The sequence below is a fragment of the Ricinus communis genome, chromosome 8 (assembly GCF_019578655.1).
Source record: "Ricinus communis isolate WT05 ecotype wild-type chromosome 8, ASM1957865v1, whole genome shotgun sequence".
Lineage (NCBI taxonomy): Eukaryota > Viridiplantae > Streptophyta > Magnoliopsida > Malpighiales > Euphorbiaceae > Ricinus > Ricinus communis.
Genome location: NC_063263.1, coordinates 22,398,646 through 22,423,954, shown reverse-complemented (window position 1 = coordinate 22,423,954; position 25,309 = coordinate 22,398,646). Strand labels below are relative to the sequence as shown.

The window sequence follows — 25,309 nt, the reverse complement described above, 5'->3', positions numbered from 1 at the left end:
TACATTCTTTTTACTGCATTCTTTTTTACTTTCTCTCTATTATTTAGACATGTGGTATGAGTTAAACTTATTATAAATTTAATTGAGAAAAACAACATTGTAGTTAAATTATTTAATTCTCATGATAATTTTATTTTAGGTCTAATTGCAAATTTAATTATGACATTTTCTATTTTTTTGTGCCAGCGTGTCAGGCAGGCTCTCATATTTATGCAAACGTGTCAAATTATATCGACACGTCATATCCACTCTAGCTTTAAGTTAAACGATGCATTTTGAACATCTATATGGTGCGTTTTAGAAACTTTCAAACCCTAAAAACATAACAAAAATCGAATCCGCAAAATGAATTAAGCATTTTGTTAAAAAGTCCTAAAATTCTATTTACATGTTAACGAATGAATCTGCCAATTTCTCTTCAAATTTCTTTGTCATAAACCATAATCATACTTTTTCATATGTGAAATCGAGCATATATTGGAGCTAATGCTTTAAGAAAAGGTGGGTTTTGTGTTCCTGAAGGAATAGTTTTGAACAAGATAGTTATTAGCCTAAGTTCTTTCATGATTTTGAGAATCTTTTTTTTTTTTGAACTTGACATTCAAATTAAGGTGTACTAATTTCATATTTTGAGTGTCTATTATATAGCGTTAAAGTGGCTTAAGCATTGGACATAAGGTCTTGGAGAAAATCAAATAGCTTTGCTGAAGCTGTAAAAGCGCGAGGCGCTTTCAAAGCACGAGGGTGCTATCAAAGCACGGGGAACGCTTTTCTCAAAATCACCTGGAAGCCTCCCTAGTCAGACACTGACACCTGGTATTCAAAGAGTCTTCTCCTTGTGAAGCGCGAGGGCGCTTTTGGAGTGCAAGGGTGCTTCTCCAGCACGAGCTCAAGCGCGGTCGTGCTTTTAGGCGTGCTTTAACAAGGGCGCTTCTCCAGCGCTAGGGTAACATTCGCATTAAATGTTAAGTTAGTGACTATTGTGTTGTCAGCCGATAAAGTAGTGCCATATGTCAAGAGCCGTTGGAGCTATATTCAAAAAGCGCGGGGGTACTTCTTTGGCAGAAAGTTACTTTTGCCAAATCATCTTTACTTTGTATTTGATGAAGTATGAGCTATTTGTAACATCTCTAAGATGTTGGTATGCGTATAAATATCCCTCTTAAAGACTTAGACAATGGTTATTCATTTTTCTAAGTGTCTAAACTCTTGCAAAGTGATATTTTATCCTTCTACATTTTAATTCTCTTGTAAAGGGTTGAGTGTTAGCGTTAAACACTTGGAAAAAGGGTCTGAGAGTTAGCCAAGGAAGAAAAACTCTTCTATGATTTGGTGTGAGCCTAAACACTAAGTTTGGGGTGAGCTTGGAAAAATTCCTAGGGATAAGTTTGGGGTGAGCTTGGAAAAACTCCTAGGGATAAGTTTAAGTGTGAGCTTGAAAACACTTAGGTTTAATCTTGCACCTACAAAAGGATCATTCATAGTGAGATACCCAATTGTAGGTTGGAAAATGGATGTAGTGTTGGTTAATATCCAAACCACTATATATCTTTGTGTCTATTCTTTTCCTCTTCTCTTCTCTTCTTTGCATATATTCTTAATTTTCTATTAACCTTTCACACACCAATTCAACTCCCCTTTCTTACTGCATCAAGGGACAATAACAATATACCTTCCAACTTGAAGTTGCAGTGGTCCCATTTGCACTAGTTCTAACCACAAGCATTGTCGTGATAATGGCTAACAAGTAAGGATTTTTTTTTATTTTGATAACTACACATGTGGTCCCTCTAAATATTTATCAGTTTCATGAGTTGTATATTTTATTACAGTTTTCACTATAGTTTCATTTGTGTTTGATATTCCAAACAGTAATATTGTCTAGTATTTTTACTATAGTACTTTAGTTAAATAATCATCTACACTGATAAAATATTAATGAAGTAGTAACTGTTAATAATTTGTTCATTTATATCGTAGTGATAGATTCTCTATTTACTTCTACCATGGTAGAGGTTAATGACTGCTGGTAGTGATAGGGTATATATTAAGGGTGCAATAAGCTCAATGCATGGTTTAGATATGAATAGGTTTGGATATCAAAGCTTAGAAGATGAAGTAGAGAAGTTAGGTTACAGTTCTTGGGACCAATTGTCATATAGAACACCAAGGTCCAGAATTAATAGGGGTATAAGGTTGTACATGATGATTCTGGAGTTATGGATATGCTTTAGTCAGATTCTGTTGGAGGTGGTATGATAAATGCATATGTAGAGGGGGGAAAACCTATAGATAATATTGGTGAGAAGTTTGAGGTTAATGACATTTCTGCTAGCTTGAAATTGAGTGAAGATGATTAAGATGAACATCATGAAGATGAGGAATGAGAGGTTAGTAATGAAGATGTTCAAGTTGAGGTTGCAATGGAAAGGGAGCTAACAGATGGGGACATGAAGAGGATAAAGATAAAGATCTAGACTACTGTTCAGTTGGAAAAGTGATATTGATAATGGTCTATCAGACTATGAACTAGCTTCATATGATAAAGAATATATTAAAGCTAGGTAGAACAAGTCTAAGTATAGGAGATATGTTCCAACTGATGAGGTTGCAAAAACGTTCAACATTATAGGTGCGTTTCAAAGCAAGATTGCCTAAGTGGCTAAAGATATTAATGTTAATGGAGCATCTAACAGAGAAATAGTGTCAGAATTTGAAGACTCTGAAAGGGGATATAAACTCTGATTCAACTGACGAAGAGAATATTTTATGATCGTAAGTGTAATCATAAAACTCTGGAGTTTGGATTAGGTATGTGGTTTGATAATAGAATATAGTGTAGAGAAGCTGTTGAAAGGCAATGCCATTTTAAATGGCCATAATATCCAAATAACAAAAAGCAATCTAAATCAATTAGAAGCTGGATGTGTACTAAGCTGTCCTTGGAGGTTCTATGCAAGTGTGATAAAAAAATAAAAGATATTTGCATTGAAGACTTATAACGGCCCTCACAGATGCCATATGGAGATGAGAAATAGACAAGCTACATCAACTTGTATTGTAAGGGAATATGCGCATAGATTTAGAAGAAATCCAAACTGGTCAATAAAAAATTTAGAGGATAATGTGCTTGAAAAGTATGTTGTTGAGTTATCCAAGTGGAAGTTGTACAGAGCAAAATGGAAAGCTCTAGAGATGCTTAGAGGGTTAATACATGATCATTATGCTAGTTTGAGATCATATAAGGCTAAGTTGATGAGGATTGACCCTCATGGTAGGTTTAACTTCTTACTTGAGGAACCTAGTGTATCATGAATTTTTTTATTGGATTTAGTGCACTTAGAAAAGGATTTTTATCTGGATGCAGACCCATAATTAGGTTCAATTCTAAAAACTTTTTTAGGTGGGGCCCTATTATGTGCAACTGCCAAGGATGAGAGAAATAAGATGTTCCCAATCTCTTAGGCAATACCTCAAGCTGAAAACGAAATTTTTGAGAAAAGGTTTCTTAAGATACTTTTTGAAGGGCTCAATATTAATGATGGCTTGGGTTGAATCTTTGTCAGTGGCCAGCAAAAAATAATGACCCCTTGAGAAATTGTCTAATAACTTATTTATATTCTAATAATTTTTCAATGACCTGTTCAATTACATGTATTTAATAACTTATTTCTATTTTAAATATAATCATTCATTTTATTATTTTTGTCTATTGGGGTTTGACCAATACTATAGAGAAATTGTCCCCTTTTGCTAAACACAGAAATTGTGCTCGCCATGTTTACTACAATTGGAAGGAGTTCAATGGTTAGACCTTAAAGAACATGTTTTGGAAAGCTATGAGTAGTACCAATAAGGCATCTTTAAAAGCTGCATTGGATGAGCTCAAAAGGGAAAATGTAGTAGCTTATTTGGGTTTACCAAAATGTGATATGGTAGATAATAATATCTTAGAAACTTTTAATGGATATATTATAAAAGCTAGATGTAGACCTATTATTATTGATATGCTTGAGGATATTAGGGCTGCACTTCTGGAAATGTAGCATACTAAGTTAATAGGGATGAGTGGGGTTACAAATAGCATTTCTCCTAGGATTAGAGCAAAACTTGAACAAAATAGGTATAATAGCAGACTTTGTATTAGTAAACTAGTTGTTAGTGAGACATTTCAGGTTGCAATAGGGGATGATGGATTTGTAGTTGAATTAAAAAAATTTGGTTGCACTTATAGATAGGGCTGAGTATGGATCTCGGTGATTTCCGCCCGAACCGAATAACCGTACCGAAAAGTACCAGAACCGAAAAAACTGAAAGTTTTTATAACCGAATTGAACCGATCCGAATTTTTTTACTATTACGGTATGGTACTGGTTCTTTAGTAAAAACCGTACCAGAACCGATCCGTCTTGTACTGATCCAGACCAAACCGTAGAACCGAATTTTTTACATATATTTATAAATAATTATTTATATTACATAAATAATACATATATTAAAAAAATAATACATATGCTCTATAAAAAATTATTTTATATTTATTATTTATATAATTAAAGCAATTGTTATCGAAATACAAAAAATAATACATATTAAAAATAACTATAATATTATAATATACTTTATACTCTATAAAAAATATAAGTTATATATATTAATATGTCATATAGTATATTGATACTAGTAATCTAGTATACATACTATAATACTAGATTTAAAATTTATTTACTATCTAGAAATTTTTGACAAGTTAATTAAAAATTACTTAATTTAATAAAAAGTTATATAAATTAGTAAAAATTATAAAAGATATTATTATATAAATATAATATTATTTACACTATATTTATTAATAAATTAATTTTTAATTATATAATATTTTTATTTTAAAAATAATAATATTAATTATACTAAAAGTATTCTTCATATAAATATTAAAATTAAGAAATAAATATTTTAAAAATAATTTTTATATTATTATACTAATAAAATTTAAAAAATTAAATATTTAGAAATAATTAATTTATTAACTTTTAAAATATTATAAATTAATATTAAAATATAAAAAAATATTAAATTATATTTATAAATTTAATTTTTTTTTTGAAAAAGATCAAACAAAACTTGAGAAAAAATTGTCAAAACAACTTTTAACAATATAGAAGTTCTTTACTTCCTACAACAGCGGAGGTCCTCATTTGTTGTCAAGATTGGCTTAGAAGTTCAAATAAACCTATCCAACTAGAAGAATCAATAGAGGATATTGAAAGCATAGAGTCAGGTAACATTTCTTTACTTCTTACATATGTTTGTTTATTGTTGATGCTGTTAAGTCTTATTGACGTAATTTTTTACTTTTATTGTAGAAATTATTCAAGATCCTGAGATTGGCGAGTCCCTTATGCTAAGATTAAATGTGGAGTGCTAATTTTGAGAGGAGGTAATAACATTCCTTTGCTAATTTTGGACATGTATTTTAGTGCTACATAAAGTTTGTAAAATTATTTATTTTAATGATTGCTATCTGTAAAATATTTTTATGCTAGCAGTAATATATATTTTAATGGTTTGTATTTGAATATTGAATGAATTATTGTATTTGCAAGTGATTGAATTGCGAAACAGGTTGTTCAAGAATGTGATTACAATTTTAATTCAGATTTTCATGCTACTTTTTTAGGTTGGTAATCATATTTTCTCTAAATGTATTTGATTAAAAATGAGACTAAAGTTAAATTTTTTAGAACCGAAAATAGCACCGAACCGAACTGTATTGAACCGTAAAATTGGTACAATACGGTATTGGGTCCTTTTATGTTTGGTACGGTACTGGTACCTTCAATTTTAAAATAACTGAGGTTTGGTATGGTACTGGTGATTTATAAATAACTGAATTGGACCGATCCGTGCTCAGCCCTACTTATAGAGCATTGGGATATTAGGGGGATCTCATGCATTCATGCATGTTCAACAATTCACTTCATGAAAAAGGTCCCCGCAGATTTTATTGATTATTACTATAGTGTCTAAAAGTATATTGACACATTATTAATGTGTCCTTAAACCACTGAATGGGAAGAAATGATAGCTTGAAGTAGCTGGAAATCCTATAACAGCACCACCATTCAAGAAAATGCCAAGAAGGCCTAAGAAAAATAAGAAGAGGGCACTTGAAGAACCAAAGAATGAAAATAAGCTAAGAAGGTAAGCATTGAAATGACATGTCAAAAATATCTTCAAGTAGGATATAACAAGAGAATTTGCATCAATGAGGCTGTGGAAAGATCTCTAAAAACTAATGTAAGATAATTAAATTTTGAAAAACATGAATAACATATTTTCATTAATATTAGATGTTGTAGTTCAATTTTTCTATTATTTTCTAGCATAAACAGGCTAAGAGAGGTAGACCACTTAAGGAAAGAGTGGATGGTCAATCAACCGTTGGGTCATCTAGTGGAGTTGAGACTATAAGGCAACCAAGACCTGCAACTGTGAGACATAAAATGATAACAATAGATAAGTTTTAAAGGAGTACAAATATAAATGCAAGTCAACAACAAAGTGGAAATACCTTTGTAACATATCGTCATTTGAAAGTTGTCCAACAAAGAGCTATGGTATATATACTAAACTAGTTAAATTATGTTTAGTTATATATAACAAATTCTTATTTGTGGATGTTTTGTATTATATAGGTTAGAAAAGGATATGGAATCAGGGTATTTGAGTAAACAAGCAATATTTACATGAGGGTAATAGATCTCACTATATTGGACCTCTCTCTATTTTTTTTTTTTTGTAGTTTTACCAACACTTTTGTATTATATTTATTTTTAGATGCCCAAGCAAAATAGGATAATAGTTATTCATTTAACAATTGGAGTTACAAGGGCTGCTTCATAGGAAAATACACCATCTTATGCAAGATATACAATGTCTTTGTAGCTCTTAGAATCTTCTACAACCATTGGAATAGAAGAGAGGGGTGACAGGACTAGAAGAGGAAGGAAGGATGGAAGAACTGGTAAAGGTGGAAGGATTGTTGCAGTGATTATGTCTCAAACATCCTCAAATGTGTTAAACGAAGTTGGAGGCCATTTGGTCACTCAAGAAAGCAAATGCCAACTGAAGGAACCTTATTATGCATACTAAAAACTGGTGTTATGGATATTCTATTATTGTGTTATTTTGTTAACTTGAAATTCTATGATTTTGTGCATTGTAATTTTAGAGGTCATAACTATGAGAACCTTATTATGCATACTAAAAATTGGTGTTATGGATATTCTATTTATTTATTGAAATGAAGTAAGGGCAAACACATTTATTAATCAACTTAAATTGTTCAATTGATAAAGCACACTTACATTACCATTTAGAATAAATCACAAAACCATAAGTGCCTTACCACTACTTTATAAACCATAAATTGAACTACTTCAACATCAGCTTTTCAGCTTTCCCGCCACCATTCCTTTCGAAGGAAAATAACATTACAAGCACCATTAAACTAATTAATATTACTAACATAACACGATTAAATAAGTTAATTATTCTCAATCTATCTTTCAAATTTCTATTTTCGATCTTTAACTGTTTCTTCTTAGGATTGAGTTCCCTAATCTTCCTCTCCATTTCAGCATTCTTGATAGAAAGCTCATCTGCCCTAGTTACAACTTTGTTATAGTTCTCATTCTGCATCTCTAATTTAACTTCTTTCATCGTCAATTTCTCAACCAATAGGTTCTCCATTGAAGCTTTGCACCTTAATTGCTCCATAACGTATCCTTTTGTGCCTTCAGCGTCATAAAATAGCTCTTCTGGAATGGTGGAAGCTCGGGATCAAGTCATTCGAAAAACCCACAATCATCATGCTTCAATCCCAAATTTAAAACACAACTTACTTCCAAAAAGCAAAAAGAATAGCAAACATAAAGTGCAAAAACCTAACATACTGCCTTTCTAATGTACGGAGAAAGAATTTTCGTACTAGGTTCTTATCAGTCATTGAAGTCAAGAGATCAGCGTCAAGTTCATGCCCTCTACACAATATTGAGGGAACTGAGCTAGTGTAAGAAGCACGGCTCCCTGATAATAGTGAGTTTGGTGTGTGGGGGCTTGTTGTTGACATGTTCTCCAGCTCGAAGACAAAATTTCTATTCTAAGGTTACCAATTGCAAATGGAAATGGGTTTGCAAAAGAAAAAGTTATGTTGTTAGGGTTTAAGAGTTTCTAAAATGTACCGTTTGGCTTAAAGCTCAAGTGGATATGACGTGTCGATATATTTTAACACGTTTGCATAAACATGGGAGCCTGGCTTGACACGCTAGCACAAATACACCAGAATGTTTGCCAGTGTACTAAATTGTAAATTTTGCATAAATGGTCACTCAAATTGTCAAAATTAAAAAGTCATATTAGAAACCAAAAAAAAAAAAGAAAAGATAAAGATTAAATTTGCAATTAGACCTTTATTTTAATACCTTCCATTCTATTTTGTCTTTTCTTAGTTTTAATACTTAACTTTTCTATTTTAACTCTTTCTTTTACCATGGATAACTCATATCTATTTTTCTCAGAAAACTTGTTTATAAACAAAATTTTAGAATGGATTAAATACACTATATCTAGTCTTTTGCTTTTTTAATTTTTTTAAATATTAATAAAAAATCACAAACTCATATATAATATAAAAATAACTATTGGATTGTCAATAATATTACATATTAATTGCTAAAAATGATAGTAAAAACAAATTGAATTCAAATTTACCCTATAAGTTTCAAATTAAATTGTATTGGTGGTGGGTTAAAGATACCTCACACTACACATTAGCAAATTAGGAAGTAAAGTTAGCTATTTCTAATCATTTTAATTTTAAAAATTTAATCTATTTTTATAACAGTATAAGTAATAAAATTACATTGCAAGAATGTATGCAAATTAGGAAATAAAAATTTTAATAGAAAATAAAGAAAAATCTGAAATTTAGATATGAAGTAAGAATGAGAAATTTGAGTGCAAATGAAAAAGTTATATGAAAAAACATTTCCTAAAAATGAAAAAGATTTAAAAATATTAAAATAAAATTATTCTACAAATTGTATAAAATAACAATTTCTTCTCTATTATATTTATGATCTCTTTAAATCAGACTTCGTGTCTTTAACTGCACAGAAGGTAAATAAAATACAGTAAAGGGAAGTTCCCAAGCACTCTCCCCCACACTAAATATTAAGAAAATAATTTTACTCTCTCTCTCTTATTTTCCTTTCTCTTTCTCTCTCTGTTTTTAATCTCTCTTACTTTCTCTGTGTTTTTTAATCTCAATTTTCTACTTTGCATTTGAGAAGAAAGCAACCAATTTACTTGATCCATTTGTTCTGCAAAACCCAATCAACTAAAGTCAGAGCTCCCTTTGCCCAAGCCCCGAGCTACCTTGAGAGCTCAATCTCTAGAGCCCCCGGTCCTCCAGCAATTAAAAATCGCTTTCTCACTAGACACCTAACTACACACAACACCGTCTCTGCCACCAAAATTGAAGCTAAACATGAGCTCTCCGACTAATTCACAGGATCAACTCCCAACCTCTCCTCTGCAAGATCCTAAGTTTACACAACAACATCAAAATCAAAAATCAAAATCAAATTCCAAATCCAAAACAAAATCAATTCGATGACTATGGCGATCGCATGTCCGATATCCACGCTCTCCGATGGCCGCATGTCCTCCACCGCGCTCACCATCTCTCGCCGCGGTGGCGGTTTTCCCATATTTTTATATGTACTTTTAACTTTTTATTTGATTAATTTAGATTTTTTAAAAAAGATTTATCTAATTAAAAAATTTATTCAATCTAATATTTGTTTTATTAATTTAATTCTTATCTTTTAATTTCATTAAATTTATATATTAAATGATTTTATTAAACAGATATTCGTTCTGTTATCTAAATTTATTTACATAAAATTTATAAATTTTAGCAAAATGTACTCATTATCCTATTGGTATTTATATATATAAAATATAATGAAGTTTAGAAGAGTCCATATAGTGTATGGGTAATACTAATCGAATTCAAGATGAATACAAATAATAAATTTAAGATGAGTTTATATAATTATATCCTAAACAGATTTGGATTCAATACCTCTGCTAATTAATAGTGATTGCCATTCCTAATTAATAGTGGTTGATAACCGTGGTCGAGAAGATGTTGAAAAGCTGGTTTTAAAAAATTAAGTAAAAATAGTAGTTAGTTTATTCCTTCAAATTTAATTGGTAATTCAATATAGTTATTTTCTTCAAGTCTTTTAACCCACAAAATCAATTTTAAAATCTTTAAAATTGGGCCTAAACAACAATTGGGCTGTTGGGTGTGTTTGTCTTTTGATAAAATACAATCATTCTATAAAATCGTGCAGAGTGATTGCCGAATTCCATAAGGAAAAGAATTCCTCCTTCATCAGGAAGCAACGCATACTTATATTTATACTTGGTGTCCAAGGCATAGATACCATACTTTAAATTCAGCAAACCAGACCTTAAAACTTTCTCAGATTTTATGTTGAATATGAATATTCAGGAAGGAGCTCCCCTGATGGCTTGGTGTACTCACTGTCTCGATTTTTGCACTACTGAAATCGCCGATAATTTCAAGTAAGTTGTGATTGGCATTAACTTCAGTTTATTTATTTTTTTGAATTTTGTAAATTGCTTTTGTAAAAATAAAAATTTTAAAAGTAAGTTTTAAAAAATATAATTTAGTGAAAATTAAGAAAATTGGTAGTATATTAAATTTTAAATCTATTTTTTAATATCCAACGATAATTTTAAATACGCATTTAATTAATATATTTTTATATATTCTTAAGTCTTTCGGATGATATTTTTGTTTTCTGAAACAAAGATATTGTTTATAAATTTGTTAACCCTTGTACGTGTTTCTCTTTGCAGATGTTGTCTTCAGTGTGGGAAGGTTTTAGGTGATGTAAATACAAGGAAAAGATTGAAGTTGACAAATTCAGTATTATGCAGAAGAAAAAGAAGGAAGAGCGTCAAGAGTAAGACGGATTCTTGGACAAAGACTGACGAAAATTATTGTTATTATTACTTTTCTGCGTGAAAATTTGGGAAGAAAAAGAAAACTGTGGCTGGTATTACGTGGATGGTACTGAATTGAGTTTTCACTCATAGACAAGCTAAAAGCATTATAGATGAATATTTACATTATTAAATGTGCTATTAGTGACAATAAATCCTACACTTAAATTTGGTATTGACTTACTTTAGTTATTAATTGGGTGCCTACAGTTTTACCTTTCCATTTAATTAGGTACCAAAGTCTTTAAACTAAATAAAGGCAAGTTAGGAGACCTCAACTCCAATGAGCTTGTGTTCTGGGTCCCAAAAAAAAAAATTAAAAATTGGCACAACGCCATTATGTGATTAACATCATCAATGCAGGGCTAATGATTGCCCATGCATCAAGTAACCCCTGGCTTTATTGGAAATATGTCTGAAATTTCCTTATTAGAAAAGAACTAGTTTCTTTATAAGGTATAATTAATGTGATTTTTTATTTCAAATAATTTATCATTGTCGTTTGTAATATAAGTACAAATAAATGAAACTAAATTATTGGTACGTATTTTATTACGAGTAAAGAATGTAACTTTTATGTGTCATTTAGACCCTAGGGTCTTTCTATATTACATTCTTTTTATATTCCATGTGATATTATTTGTATTTGAAGTATTTATATTATTTAATAATGCTTAATAATAAACTGATAGCTTCATAATTTTGGACATTGCAAAAACATAAGATCTATATATTTTGCTAGTGGGAATTTGTGCAGGACTAATAGAAATACTATTTATTCAATTATTAGTAGAAAAATATGATGAAATAGCTCAAATTGCTACTTAAGTAAACTTCCTTTTGTAAATCTCTTAAAAGCAACGTCTGCGATGAGTAGACTTCCTGTCTAACAAAGTCTTTGATTCAATATGGAAGACAGAAAGACAAGAAATTGTTTAGCAATAATGTCTTCACTTTAGTTTTTATCTAAATTTAGGCTATATTTCAACTCTTTTTTTTTCTAATTTTCTCTTTATAGATAAGACATGTGTGATATTTTTAAATTAATTTTAATTTATTAAAAAAGAAAAATAAAAATCATAATGTTAAGAACCTCCAAGGATTAGAACCACAAACCCTAATGATTATGAACATGTGAATTACTATCTTAGAAACCCAAGAACAAATTGAGTTTCAAAATCCAAGAACCGCTTAAATCAGATTGCAAGATATAGTTAATCAAGATCAGAACCTAAAGAAAACTAAGTTCTTTAAACCCTAACCCTTAACACGCTACAAGGATAGATCAAGAATTCAAGAATTCAAGCAAATATGCAAAGGAAACAACTACTATAATTTTAATCAAAATTCGAATCCCTAAAACACACCTTAAGGGACGTTTTTATAGCCACCTAACATAAGAAACCCTAGTAAAACTATTAAACCTAGCCGCCACATAAGAAAAATAGGAAATAACATTGTTCTGAACTTAAATAAGAGATTTCAGCCCAAATATTAGCCCACATTAGTCTTCATGTACTTGGACTTGCAAAACATTAAATAAAGCCCATTCAGTTGTGTCTTTACTTGGGTCTATTCTAGCATGACCAATTGAGCTTTCTTGACTAGCCCAATCTTGCATATAGCCAATTAAGGCTTCTTGTAGCTTCTTAGACCTTGACCTTGTAATTGGACCTTGTAGCATGCTCAATGGATCCTTAGCTTTATCTTTGGTTTTCTTGTTTTCCTCTCCATCAAGTCCATTTTTAAGTTATTGTTTGTTCTCCTTGAGTTCTTAATATTGTTCTTGAAGTATTCTTGGTATTCTTGAAATCTACATTGTTTAGTTCTTGATTCTTGTAGTTTTGATTCTGATTCAAAAAAAAAAGGTCAGATTGGTTTGATTGTCTTCGTTAGTAGAAAAACGTGTTTGGTGTTGAAATCATTGTTCATGGTGTGTTTATATAGATATTAGGGTTGTTAAAAGGTTTCTATTACAGCTGGTCTTAAAAGTTTCCTAAAATTAAGAGGAAATTAGGGAGATTTTCACAATCCTACACAAATAAGAATTAGGTGGCTGTTTGGGAAGATTCAAAGGGACATTAAATTCCATTGACCTGAGCCCTATACATACCATCTTATTTGAATTAATTCAGCTCTAAATTCGTTTTTGTCCTTCATTTATTCTCTTCTTTGTGTGTCTTTTGAGTTTGGGCAGATTTGACACATTTAAAGCATAAAGAGGTAACCTTCTTTCTTGATCAACCTTCCTTATGATTTTTGCTTCCTAAATCTGTTCCTTACATGTCTTATACATCAAATTGAAGTTTTAATTCATTCTTGAGCTTTAAAATCTTGTTTCCAATACTGTTTGGTTAGAAATTTCCATTCGGGTTGAAACTTGATTGCTTGGTTCTTGAACTTAATTTCTTGTTTCTTTCACCTTATTTTCGTTCCTTTTACATGCCCATTGCTTCTTTTTGAGTTTTTCATTGTTCTTGATTCATTAAACACTTGTTTTTGTTACTGTTCCTTCTTTTCCTATTTCAAGCTGAACTGCAACTTTCTTGTTTCTTACATCTAGATTGTTTCTTTATATGTCATTTGCATCCGTTTGAAGTTTTCGCTTGTTTGTAGTCCTAATTTTATTGAAAGCGTGACTATTTGTTTAATTTTCTTGACTTTTGCGTTTTGCCTCAACTAAGCTTTTTAGATCATAATTCTTGGTGCATTGCAAGCATAGTGAAATAACTTGATATGTGGTTATTGATTCACATAAGAATCCTTGAAAACAAGCTGAGTGGTGTGAGTTTTCAGCCTTGTGTGATCATTCTTGATTGTGCGAAACACGAGTGACCATCCCCATTAATTGAGAGTAAACACGTGAGGGAGTGTTGGTGAGGTCCTTAATTTCCTTCAATTTTTTTATTGCGTACTAACTCTTATTGCAGCATGTCAAGTGGTTCTAGTGGAGGTAATAATGTGCCAACTACCGGCAATACCCGCGGCACAAATGCATGAAAATGAGAGGGTGCAACAAAGCATAAGAAATATGAATGAGCAAATGGAGAGGTTGCAACTTGACATGGCAGCCCAATAAAGGGAAATGGCAACCAATCAATAAGTCATTATGGACCAAATTAATGCACTTGCCCGAGGTCTGGGAAATAGGCTTAATGAAGGGGGGAATGTGCAAGGTAATCATGGTCAGCCAATTGGGGTGAATGAAGATGACTTTGATGAGGGTTTTGAGGAGTATGATAATGCAACCTATGGTGGGGTTGGTAGAGGCATGGGTAGAGGAGCTAGGAGATACCAAAATCTTGGTAGAGGTAGAGGACACTTTGGTGGTGAGTTTGGTGGTTATGGGAACTATGATGATGTTGATAGGAACTTGGGTAGTATCAAACTTAGGATTCCTACCTTCTTGGGGAAAACTGATCCGGAGGCATATTTGGAGTGGGAAAAGTGAGTTGACCTTATCTTTGATTGCCATAACTTTTCAGAGAGAGAAAAAGGTGAAATTGGTGGTTATCCAATTTAGTGACTATGCTATAGTTTGGTGGGATCAGTTGGTGGTTAGTAGGAGAAGAAACATGGAAGAGCCTATTAGTAGTTGGATTGCACTCAAAACTATCATGAGAAGGCATTTTGTACCTAGACATTACCATATGGAGTTACATCAAAGACTCCAATCTTTGAGGCAAGGTACAAAGAGTGTTGAGGATTATTATAAGGAGATGGAAATGCTCATGACTAGGGTTGATTTGGATGAGGATAGAGAAGCTACCATGGCACGATTCATTGGTGGGCTTAATAAGGAGATTGTTAATAGGGTAGAGTTGCAACATTATGTGGAGCTTGAGGAGTTAGTTCACCTTGCAATTAAGGTGGAAAAGCAACTAAAACCTAGAGGGACAACAAGGTTTGAATATAAGGGCACTTCGAGTGGGAGGCCACATTGGTCTAATTCTTGGAAAGGAGGTAAGAAAGGTGATGATAAGGTTATTCCCAATGACAACAAAGGGAAAAGTATTTCAGGCAACAAAGACACATCTAAATCCGAAATCAACAAAGAAAAGAATAGAGACATCAAGTGTTTCAAATGCTTGGAGCGTGGACATATTGCTTCACAATGTCCAAACAAACGGGCAATGGTGGATAGAGACCATGGGGAGATTGAAACAGCAAATGAAGAGAGTGATAATGATTATGAGATACCACAATTGGAAGACGGCAGCGATGATTGCATTGAGGGTCCTATGGGAGATGAGCTCTTGATGGCTAGGCGCACACTAAGTGTTCAAATGAAGGAAGATGATACCTTGGAGCAGCAAAGAGACAACATTTTCCACACAAGATGCCATGTACAAGGTAAGACTTGTCTTGTTATTATTGATGGTGGTAGTTGTACAAATGTTGCTAGCACTTTAATGGTTGAAAAATTGGGTTTAAATCTAATTCCACATCCTAGACCTTATAAATTGTTATGGTTAAATAATTGTGGTGAGATCAAGCAAGTTGTTGTACCTTTCACAATTGGTAGATATTCAGATGAGGCACTATGTGATGTAGTGCCAATGCATGTTGGCCATATCTTGTTAGGTAGGCCATGGGAATTTGATACAAGGGCTTTCCATGATGGCTTTCTAAATAGGTACTCATTTGTGAAGGATGGGAGAAAAGTTACTTTGACACCTCTTTCTCCTAAGAAAGTATATGATGACCAATGTAAGTTGGAAAGAGAGAGGTGTGAGGCTGAAAATAACAAAAAGGAGCATGAAAATCCAAAGGGTGAGATTCAGCCTAAAGAGAAAACAAAGGCAAAGGGTAGTTTTTTGGCTAGGGAAAGTGAAGTTAGGCATGCATTTCATTCAAGTCGGATGTTATTTGTTGTTACTTATAAAGATGTATATTTGAACACTACTGAACTTGATCTTTCCTTGCCGAGTGTGTTTGCTAATCTTTTGCAGGAATTTGCTGATGTCTTTCCCGAGGAAATGCCAAGTGGATTACCTCCTCAAAGAGGGATAGAACATCAAATAGACTTCATACCCGGGGCTTCCATACCAAATAGACCAGCCTATAGAAGTAATCCAAATGAGACAAAGGAGCTTCAAAGGTAAGTGGAAGAACTGATGTCAAAGGGGTATGTGCGTGAGAGCTTAAGTCCTTGTGCGGTTCTAGTGATTTTGGTTCCAAAGAAGGATGGCACATGGAGAATGTGTGTGGACTGTCGTGCAATCAATAAAATAACGGTAAAGTATCGTCATCCCATTCCTAGGTTAGATGATATGCTTGATGAGTTGCATGGTGCATGTTTGTTTACTAAGATTGATTTGTGTTCTGGTTATTATCAAATTCGTATGAAAACTGGTGATGAGTGGAAAACGGCTTTTAAGACTAAGTATGGTCTTTATGAGTGGTTAGTTATGCCTTTTGGACTTACAAATGCACCTAGTACTTAGGTTGATGAACCATGTCTTGTGTGAGTGTCTTAGTAAATTTATGGTTGTGTATTTTGATGATATCTTAGTTTATTCCAAGTCCATTGATGATCATGTCATGCATGTGCGTAGGGTTCTAGACATTCTTAGGGTAGAAAATTTGTATGCCAATTTGAAAAAGTGTGCTTTTTGCATGGATAAAGTTAATTTCCTTAGTTTTGTTATTAGTTCAAAGGGGCTCGAGGTTGATGTGGAGAAAGTGGAAGCAATTAGGGAGTGGCCAACACCTAAAAATATTAGCCAAGTTAGGAGTTTTCATGGCTTGGCTAGTTTCTATAGGAGGTTCATTAAGGACTTTAGTAGTATAGCTGCACCTTTGAATGAAATTGTCAAGAAAAATGTTGGGTTTACTTGGGGTGATGCACAAGAACATGCTTTTAATATGCCTAAAGATAAGTTGTGTGCTGCTCCTTTGTTGGTTTTACCTAACTTTGACAAAACCTTTGAGATTGAGTGTGATGCTAGTGGCATTGGGATTGGGGTTGTTTTGATGCAAGAGGGCAGACCTATATGCTATTTTAGTGAAAAACTAAATGGAGCAGCCCTTCGGTACCCAACATATGACAAAGAACTCTATGCTTTGGTTCGAGCCTTGCAAACATGGCAACACTATTTATGGCCCAAAGAATTTTTCATCCACACAGATCATGAGAGTTTGAAGCATCTCAAGGGGCAAGACAAACTGAATCGAAGACATGCTAAGTGGATGGAGTTCATTGAGACATTCCCATATGTGATCAAATACAAGAAAGGTATGGAGAATGTGGTTGCTGATGCACTATCTCGCAGGTATACTTTACTTACTACTCTTGATTCTAAATTGCTAGGCTTTGAGTTCATAAAAGAGTTGTATGTGAGTGATAATGATTTCAGCAGCATGTTTACAACTTGTGCTAATAGGGCTGTTTCTGCTGATTTTTATGTGTTTGAGGGGTTTCTTTTCAAGAAAAATCGCCTTTGTATTCCTAATTGTTCTTTGCGGGCTGTATTGGTTAGGGAAGCACATGGGGGTGGTTTAATGGGTCATTTTGGGGTGCAAAAGACTTATGATATTCTGATTGAGCATTTTCATTGGCCATGCATGAAACGTGATGTGCATAAAATTTATGGTCAATGCATTGTGTGTTTGAAAGCTAAGTCCAAATTGCAACCCCAGGGGTTATATACACCTTTACCTATTCTTGATGTTCCTTGGACAGATTTGTCTATGAACTTTGTACTTGATTTGCCGAGATCTAGGAAAGGTAGAGATAGCATATTTGTTGTTGTGGATAGGTTTAGTAAAATGGCTCACTTTATCCCTTGCCATAAAAGTGATGATGCTGTCCATATTGCTGATTTGTTTCTTAGAGAAGTTATGCGTTTGCATGGAGTACCTAGGACCATTGTTAGTGATAGAGATGTTAAATTTCTAAGTCACTTTTGGCGTGTGCTATGGGGTAAGTTAGGAACTAAATTGTTTTTTTCTACTACTTGCCATCCATAGACAAATTGACAAACTGAAGTTATGAATAGGACCTTGGTTCAATTGCTTCGTGCTTTGATTTCTAGGAATTTAAAATCTTGGGAGGATTTGTTGCCATATGTTGAATTTGCATATAATAGAGCTGTTCATAGCACTACACACACTTCACCATTTGAAATTGTATATGGCTTTAATCCTTTAACTCCTATTGATTTGATTCATTTGCCTCTTAACAAGCTTGTTAGTGTTGAAGGTTTTTCTAAGGCAGATTTGGTTAAAAAGCTACACAAACAAGTTAAAGAGAGAATTGAGAAGCAAAATGCAAAAGTGGCCGAGAGGGTTAATAAAGGACGAATTCCAATGGTATTCCAACCTGGAGATTGGGTTTGGGTGCATTTTCGCATGGAAAGGTTCCCAAATCAAAGAAAGTCTAAACTAAGTCCGATGGGTAATGGTCTATTTCAAGTCCTTGAGAGGATCAATGACAATGCCTACAAGATTGATTTGAAAGGTGAGTATAATGTGAGTGGTACATTTAATGTTGCTGATTTGAGTCCTTTTAATGTAGGTGATGAACTTGATTCGAGGACGAATCATCCTAAAAAAGGAGGGAATGATATGGACATGGCCAAGCTTAAAGATGGACTTGATGGAGAGGACAACAAGAAAACCAAAGATAAAGCTAAGGATCCATTGAGCATGCTACAAGGTCCAATTACAAACAAAGTCAAGGTCCAAGAAGCTACAAGAAGCCTTAATTGGCTATATGTAAGATTGGGCTAGTCAAGGAAGCTTAATTGGTCATGCTAGGATAGGCCCAAGTAAAGACACAACTGAATGGGCTTTATTTAATATTTTGCAAGTCCAAGTGCATGAAGACTAATGTGGGCTAATATTTGGGCTGAAATCTCTTATTTAAGTTCAGAATAATGTTATTTCCTATTTTTCTTATGTGGCGGCTAGATTTAATAGTTTTACTAGGGTTTCTTATGTTAGGTGGCTATAAAAACGCCCCTTAAGGTGTGTTTTAGGGATTCGAATTTTGATTAAAATTATAGTAGTTGTTTCCTTTGCATATTTGCTTGAATTCTTAATTCTTGTTGAATACATAAACCACTTATCAAGGAATTGATCTATCCTTGTGCGTGTTAAGGGTTAGGGTTTAAAGAACTTAGTTTTCTTTAGGTTCTGATCTTGATCAACCATACCTTGCAATCTGATTTAAGCGGTTCTTGGGTTTTGAAACTCAATTTGTTCTTGGGTTTCTAAGATAGTAATTCACAGGTTCATAATCATTAGGGTTCGTGGTTCTAATCCTTGGAGGTTCTTAACACATAAGCTTGCTATGATCATAATGAGCACAGAGTAATGTTCATAATCTAGTGGCTTTAATTATATAGGAGTGAAATTTCATAGTAACATGGATCAAAAGAGGACATAATTTGAATTCAATCTATCGGTAATCCCTGTTCACCATTCTCTTCCTGTTGGTGGTACTCTCTAATAGAATAGAAAATACATATCGTGCAAGGTAGATACTTTTAAGTGATGACTGTGAAAACCAAAAATGAGCCTAAGTTTCTCTATTAAGCTTCCTTGTTATTCTGGGGAGAATTATACACTTCAGAAATAAAAATTGATGGTCCTGAATAGGAAAACTATTGGTCTGCCTCGAGGGGAATATACACAACCCACTAATGAATAGGACTAAATGCTTTGTTAATGGTTATATAGTATGCAACAATTCTTGTATATGAAGTTGTAATGTGGCAAGAACATAATAGATGGCAAACACAGGACTTGGGCTAGAGAAACTCCATTTCTTTCTCTAACTTAAATTTCAATCTTAATTTTTTCTTTTTAAATATTACTTATATTGATTGTTTCTCTGTTGATTTAGAATTTTGATATTGAAGTTTTCTTATTTTTCAATGGGATATATACTAGGTTTAAGCACTCTATTTAACTTATTTTAGCTTCGTACACTTATGTGACTGACACTTCAAAATTAATTATTGAATTTAATTGATATTGTTCTGACTTTATTGAACTAAAACAGCAGAGAATAATGGATAAAGGAAAAAAGATAAAAGAAGGCAAAAGTATAGTATAAAAGATTGTATACGAAAAGCTAATATTAATTTTTAATTAATCCTAGATGAGTCTAGCCAATCTTTACATCCAACTTCCAGAGTTATACATGAGCATAAATAAACTTTAATGAAATTTTTTGCACTAGTTAAGATTTGAGTTTTTGTCTCCCCTTTCGGTCATCAAAGAAGAACTCGAACAAGAGTTCAAAGGCATTCTTCTTTTTGTTGGTTCATAGTTCATTCCGGTCTTATTACTTTATGTTTCAGAGTCAATTAATCTCTCGATCAATTTCTAACTAGAAATATCTTAAGAGAAGAAAAACAAGAAATCGTTTGGAATCGAGGCGAAACTCTTCTCCGCTGTTACGAAGTTCTTCTACTCTAATTTTCAGGTAAGTATCCGACTATTTGCATATATTCTTGAATCTCAATTTTATATAATGAGAGTTTGTTTTGATTAGTTTTATTTTAACTTTATTGAAAATTCAATATGAAAAAAACTAAAACTTAATGGTACAATTTTAACTCTTTCATATTAGATTTTCAATGAAATCTTAACCAAAATTAAGTTATAGGGATCTTCAAGGTAAAAAATGACAAATTAATAACTTAAAAACATTGATGAGAAACACAAATAAATTCAGGGAATAAGATAAAATTAGCCCAAATTAAAAAGCCAAATAATAAAATGCCTTCTGTTTTAGTTACAAATATCAAACATTGGCCAGCTTCTGAAGATAATAATACATAAAACCTGACTGCAGTGTTCATCTGCTTACTGTTGCAGAGCAAAACTCACCAAACAGACACTAAAAACTGAAGGGAAACATGACTTCTGTGCATCACACTAAAAGAAACAGGCCCTTGTCTTTAGAACTGATATAATTTCTTTCTATTTTAGAAAGTCCAGTTCCAAGAATTTAAGTAATTATATAAAATAGTTAGAAAATTAAAAAAAAATTAAAATCTAATGGTCATTTTACATAATAATTTAAAATTGCTAGCGGCTTTAATAATTTTAAAATCTAAATAAATCAACCAAAACTACAGTTATTAGGTTAATTATATAATTTACATATTATCCTTAAAGGTATATAGAAAACTTTAGAATTAATTATAATTAATGGTTAAAAATTCTAATAGAATTAGACATCTAAATTTAGATTATATTTTATAAATTAACAATATTATTTATAATTAAATCAAATTAATGAAAAAATAAACTAACGCAATTAAATTTAGCAATAAATAGAAGGGTAAATGACAAAATATTTTCATGTGATTTTGATGTACTACTATTATGTCTCTTAATTTTAGTTTGTTATACTAAATTTTTATTTTATTTTATTTTTATCGAAATATAATAATCTATAATCAAAACTGTCCACGTAGGAGTAATGGAGCTGAAAGTCCAAAATCCTCCCATGTTTATGAGACTGTATTGACTGTGTTTTCGCACAGATTTACTTTCAAAAGGATTTCCAGGAAAAGGATATTTGCATGAGGTAACAAAAATGTGATTTATATAATTTTGTAAGTTATTTACTATATTATTAATTAATAATAAATAAGATGGAACCCAACTTAAAATTTTACACATAGTGATTTGTGCTTTATGTTTTATATTTTATAAAACATTAGAGAATCCTAATAGAGTTAACTTCTAAAATTAGAATTACATATAAGAATTAAGAATATTGAAAATCCTAGAGTTAGATTCCTAGAGTTAAATTTATATTTCGTAAATTATTAATAAATTAAATTAATAAATAATCTAATTAATCCAATTAACTATCATTAAAGTTTTTTTAGTAAATTTGCATGTCTTTCTTTTCGCGTATTTATTTATGTTATAATTCTGATTATGATTATAATAATTTAATTCTGAATCAAGTTATATATGCTACAAATTAATAATGATATTCATGCTCATGATAAGTTACATATAACGTATTTAATTTAAATCGGAATTTAGACTATGTCATTTGCAAAATTAATTCTGCTCTTATTTGAACAGTTTGAGTACAAATTATTCATCCATGAATCATTTTATACATATAAAATTTATTTTTAATATTGTTATATAAAATGGGCTCTGCTCAAACCTCATTTTATTAATCTTGCCATTTCTTCCAACTTACAAAATTAATGCATAATTCTTGATCCAACATAGATTTCTGAATTCAAATTTTCTGAATTCTTTCACTTCAATTTTTTTAACTTTTCGATTTATTTTATATATTGTGTTTTATTCTTTTTACTTTTAATTGCAAATTTTCATTATAGAATTAGGTGTAACTATTGTTTAGGAATAAGAACTATAGTCTAAGAATATGATTAATTTACTTTTTTTTTTTTCAAATTAAGAATATGATTAATAGTATTAATTGTTACGGTAAATTAAATATGGCAACATATGTTACAGTAAAGGCAACTTATATTATAAATTAATTTCATTTGTAACATATTTCCTTTTGAGAATATTTCATTTGTAATTTATCAAAATCTTTACTTAATGTCTTATAGAAGTTGGGTTATTTTATATGAGAACTTATATATAAGAATTGTATATGATCTGTTTATATGTCACATGCCTTGCATGTAATTTTACTTGTGAAAGTAACTGTACTTGATTTAAATTATGGGCCTGTGCCTTCTGAAAATTGCCTTTCTTCTCTAGGAAAAAGAAAACATTAAAATTTCAGAAAAGGAAAAAAAAAACAATAATTTCCAATACGGTGGTGGCCTAGAAAGATTGTTTCCTAAATAACTAATCACGTACGAACACAGCATATTGCTATTATAAATATGGTGCCCTAGGCGGGCATCATATCGAATTCGCCATTGAAGCAACCAAAATTAGTACATTGTGTTCTGTTTTCTCTTTGAATTTTTGCTGAATATGGAACTCCAGGAAGTAGCACCCGAGGTGTTCTGGTGCAGTCATTGTCTCAGATATTGTAGAGTTGAATATTCTGGTAATTTCAAGTAAGTATATATACACGCACAAATATAAATTCTATTTAAAGTGAAAATGGCGCATATAATTGATAATCTTTTGTGTTTTCTCTTTTAAAATTTTAAATATTGCAGATGCTGTCCACAGTGTGGAAAGGTTCTTGGTGAGATCACTTGCTGTAAACTAAGAAGGATTCAAAGAGCCAATGGTTCAGCAAGGATTGATGATGATGCGAGTGATGATCTTCATATATAATCAATGGAATTTTTGAAGAGAAATAATAATATCATCAGAAAACTCAAACATTAATTTCTTTTGATAAATTTTGTTGGTGTTTGAATTTTATATATTTGAATTTTAGATTTTAAATATTAAATTTTCGTAAACTCAATTTATTTAGTTAATTCGATATTATATATGAGTCTGCAAACCTAATTTTAAATTTGAATTTTTTTTGTTGGGTCTGCTTCAATATTGGTAAATAGTTTTTCAATTTTTTAGAATGTTCGGAATATTATGATCTAATAGATATGCTAATGTGTTGTTATTTTTAAGTTTTATTTTAAATTATGATAATTTTAGGATAGTCGAGAATCAAATTCAAGATAGTTTTGAATTAATTTGTCTTACTCTATTTTATCAGTTGTTGTTTAGTTGAAATTTATTAATAAATATATTTTATTTACACATTAATTTTAAAATTTATTTGCAATTTTTAATATTGTTGCTCATAATTTAGCTTCCCTTAGTTTTCATTATAATAGTTCTTATTTTTTCGTTGAGGATGTTCTTTCTAGTGTCCATCCTTTTAATTGTCTAGGACCGTAGTAAGGCCTTTTCATCTTAATATAATTCCTCTCTTCCTTTCTAAAAAAAAATAATGTCTATAAAATTCACTTCATATGAAATGCATATTATATTTGAAGTAAATAATAATAATAAAATTCATCCAAATACTTTGAGTAACAGAATCAGGATTTCTTAACATCAAAATTAGGATCAAACTCAAGTTATGTATGGAAGAGTATTGGGTGTTCTAAGTCTGTAATTTCTAAGGGTTGTACATAGCGTGTGGATGATGGTAAGTCAATTAAAATGTGGAATGATCCTTGGGTATATGGTGAATATCCTTGCAAGATTCAGACCCCTATGGTTGATGAACTATAGAAGCTGGTGGTCCGCAATTTGCGCATTCCTGGCGCATTGGAATGGAGTTGTTCATTTCTTTCTTCTTTCTTTGGTGATGAGGATGTTCATGCTACTATGGTCTGGGCAATTTGTTTCTCATGTCAATACAGTTGTTACAAGCTTGGATTTCTATAGAAGCTGGATACAGGCGGGTAGAGATGGAGGTTTTTGTCCTCTAGTGCATTGGTGCCTTTCCCTACTTACTGGATTAGACCCGCCATTAGCTGGACTAAATGCAACATTGGTGCATCTGTGCCACTGGGATCTAATTTAATGGGCTTAGGATTAGCCCTTAGGGACTATAATGGCGTTTTCAAATTGGAGTGGTCAAAGGTTCTGCGAGATAGTTTCACGTCTAGTATTGCTGAAGCTATTTGTTTAAAGGAAGCCCTGAGTTGGTTGAAGAATAGTAGCTTTTCTAATGTTGTAGTTTGTTTCTGATGCAAAACAAGTGGTTGACGCATTCAATAGTCTTAAGGCCTGACGATTCTGTTATACAGCGTTGTAGGTTGTTAGCTCAAGAAATTGAAAATGTTCTAATTTATTTTACTATGAGACAAGCTAGTGAGGTGGCACATGCTTAGTCTAAGGCTTCTCGTTCTGCCAACGTGCCCCAAATTTTTTGGTGCTTTGTTGCAAACTGATGTAATGTTTTCCAGTTAAATATTATTTTTCTACTGTTTGCCTCAAAACATAATGTCAAATCTATTTAGAAATTAATGTCAATTGTGAAAAGATTTGGTTTAATTACGGTATTATTATTATTTTAATTATAAAATTAAATTAATAGTTATAATTTAATAAAAATTTAATATTTAATACTAATTTATAAAATTTTAAAAAATAATAACAAACTAACTATTATTAAGTATCCTTAATTTTTTTAATTTTAAAATTGTATTTAATATAATAACATAAAATTTATCTATTTATTAATTTTAATATTATATAAATTAACATATCAATATAATTGATATTACTATTTTTAAGATTAAAAATTATTATGTAATTA

General features: G+C 31.6%; 1 protein-coding gene across 1 annotated transcript; it reads left to right on the top strand.

Moving 5' to 3' along the window:
- The first annotated feature begins 15,376 nt into the window (after window positions 1–15,376).
- Window positions 15,377–18,452, top strand: LOC125370893. Its single transcript, XM_048378318.1, has 2 exons — window positions 15,377–16,343; window positions 18,295–18,452. Exon 1 carries the CDS (start codon window positions 15,393–15,395, stop codon window positions 16,209–16,211), a length of 819 nt encoding a protein of 272 aa, XP_048234275.1. The 5' UTR covers window positions 15,377–15,392; the 3' UTR covers window positions 16,212–16,343; window positions 18,295–18,452.
- The last annotated feature ends 6,857 nt before the right edge of the window (window positions 18,453–25,309 follow it).

Bases quoted from the DNA above. Each gene is read 5' to 3' on its own strand.
- LOC125370893 (XM_048378318.1), top strand. From the start codon at position 15,393: ATGAAGGAAGATGATACCTTGGAGCAGCAAAGAGACAACATTTTCCAC.